The sequence below is a fragment of the Hippocampus comes genome, unplaced genomic scaffold (genome assembly GCF_001891065.2).
Source record: "Hippocampus comes isolate QL1 unplaced genomic scaffold, H_comes_QL1_v1.1 scaffold2458, whole genome shotgun sequence".
NCBI lineage: Eukaryota > Metazoa > Chordata > Actinopteri > Syngnathiformes > Syngnathidae > Hippocampus > Hippocampus comes.
The window spans coordinates 1-1,509 of record NW_017807350.1 but is presented as its reverse complement, the minus strand read 5'-3'; the positions used below and the strand labels follow the sequence as shown (position 1 = coordinate 1,509).

General features: G+C 58.6%; 1 protein-coding gene across 1 annotated transcript; it reads right to left on the bottom strand.

Annotated features, from left to right (window-relative positions):
* Window positions 1–7: 7 nt before the first annotated feature.
* LOC109508183 (ubiquitin carboxyl-terminal hydrolase 49-like) lies at window positions 8–1,372 on the bottom strand (the record flags this gene model as incomplete). The annotated part of the gene is made up of 1 exon (XM_019858062.1): window positions 8–1,372. A coding segment is annotated over exon 1 (1,354 nt), but the record flags the coding sequence as incomplete, so codon positions are not given.
* Window positions 1,373–1,509: the final 137 nt, after the last annotated feature.

Sequence of the window (1,509 nt, the reverse complement as noted above, 5' to 3'; positions counted from 1 at the left end):
AGCTCACACAGGAACTCCTGCGCGTCCTGCTGGTCGTAGCCGCGGAAAGCCGGGATGAGGTTCCACACTGAATGCAGCATGGCGAAGGGAGACACCAAAGACCAGCGCCCCGACCACATGACCCTGAAAAGAGTATGCAATTCATGGCACAGAGACATCTGCTGGCGGGTGGAGCAACGAGTCTCCTTGGGCTGGACCAACTCGGCAGTCTGCGGGGTGGGCGGGGGGCTTTCCTTTTTGCCCACCGTCAGATTTCCCACGCGTCCCAGGGGACATGAGGTCAGAGGCATGTTCGCGCTGCTGACCACGCTTCCGGCTACCGCCTTCACCTCCTGCGCGTGGTTGGTCTTGGCCAGCAGCTCCTCGGTCTCGCACAGGTCCAAGGTGAGAAAACACTCCCTGAATTTCTGCAGGTGACTCAGCACTTGCAAGATGGAGTTCATGTAGCATGTGTTCCCCAGGTTACGCAGACCGGTGACCCCCGGAGCGAGGCGTCGGCGGGTCGCCGAATGGGCTGAGTAGTAGCGCCTCAGTTTTGCAGCTCTGCCGTTCGTGGGGGGCTTTCGTGACAAGGCAAGGAGGGAAGGCCTCTTGGGCGGAGCAGGAGGAGGAGGTAGGCGTACCGGAGGGTCTCGGAACTTACAGGGAATGAGGGTGATGGTTGAACGTGGCGCTTGAGTGAGAAGCCGAGCGCTCTTTCTGGGCGGGACGCTGCCCAGCTCTTCCAACAGTCTCCTTTTCACCTCTTTCTTTTGTCTTCTCGCCTCCTCCAGCTTCTCTTGGCGCTCCGCCTGCAGCTCTTTATGTCTGCTCGTCCACCTCTGAAGCATCTTGGCCAGGAGGGTTTTTCTCCTGTGACGCAACGCCAGCTGCATGGGAGGCTGCGGCCCGTTCTCCCCGCCCCGGTGGGTGTACGCCCGCCAAACCGAGGAGCGCAGCGAGCGCGTACCGGGGTTGCGAACGGTGGAGAGGGCCCCTCGGAGGAGCTTGAGGTCTCCCTCTGCGTTGTCATTGAGGACATAGTCTCCGCAAGCAAAGCAGAAGACGTCCAGCTCCCGCACCTCCATGGCCAGCGGGTGGTGGGACTCCTGAAAGTGTTTGAGCGAGTGCTCCTCCATGAAGCGTCCGCAGGCCACGTGGGAGCACTTGAGGCAAGCCCACACCGAATCGGTGGTGCTGCAGTCCACGCAGTGCCATTTCTGCGGATTGAGGATGGAGTGGTCGTGGCCCAGGCGAAGGCGCACCACGTGCTTACAGCGATCCATCTCTCCACATGCACATGGGGGGGCCCTCAGTGGTAGGACGCACGTCCTCTCGCCGAGCAGCAAGACATTCTGCAGGTTGCAATGACACCGTTTCATTAGATCGGCGGATCACATATTTTATTTTACAACTAGCACCACCTCAAAAAATAAGACACGCTTCAAGTACGACACAAAAACATATTTTGGGGGGGGGGGGCCTCAAAAAGTCATTTGAATTGGAGCAACTTTAAAATATCAATTATTC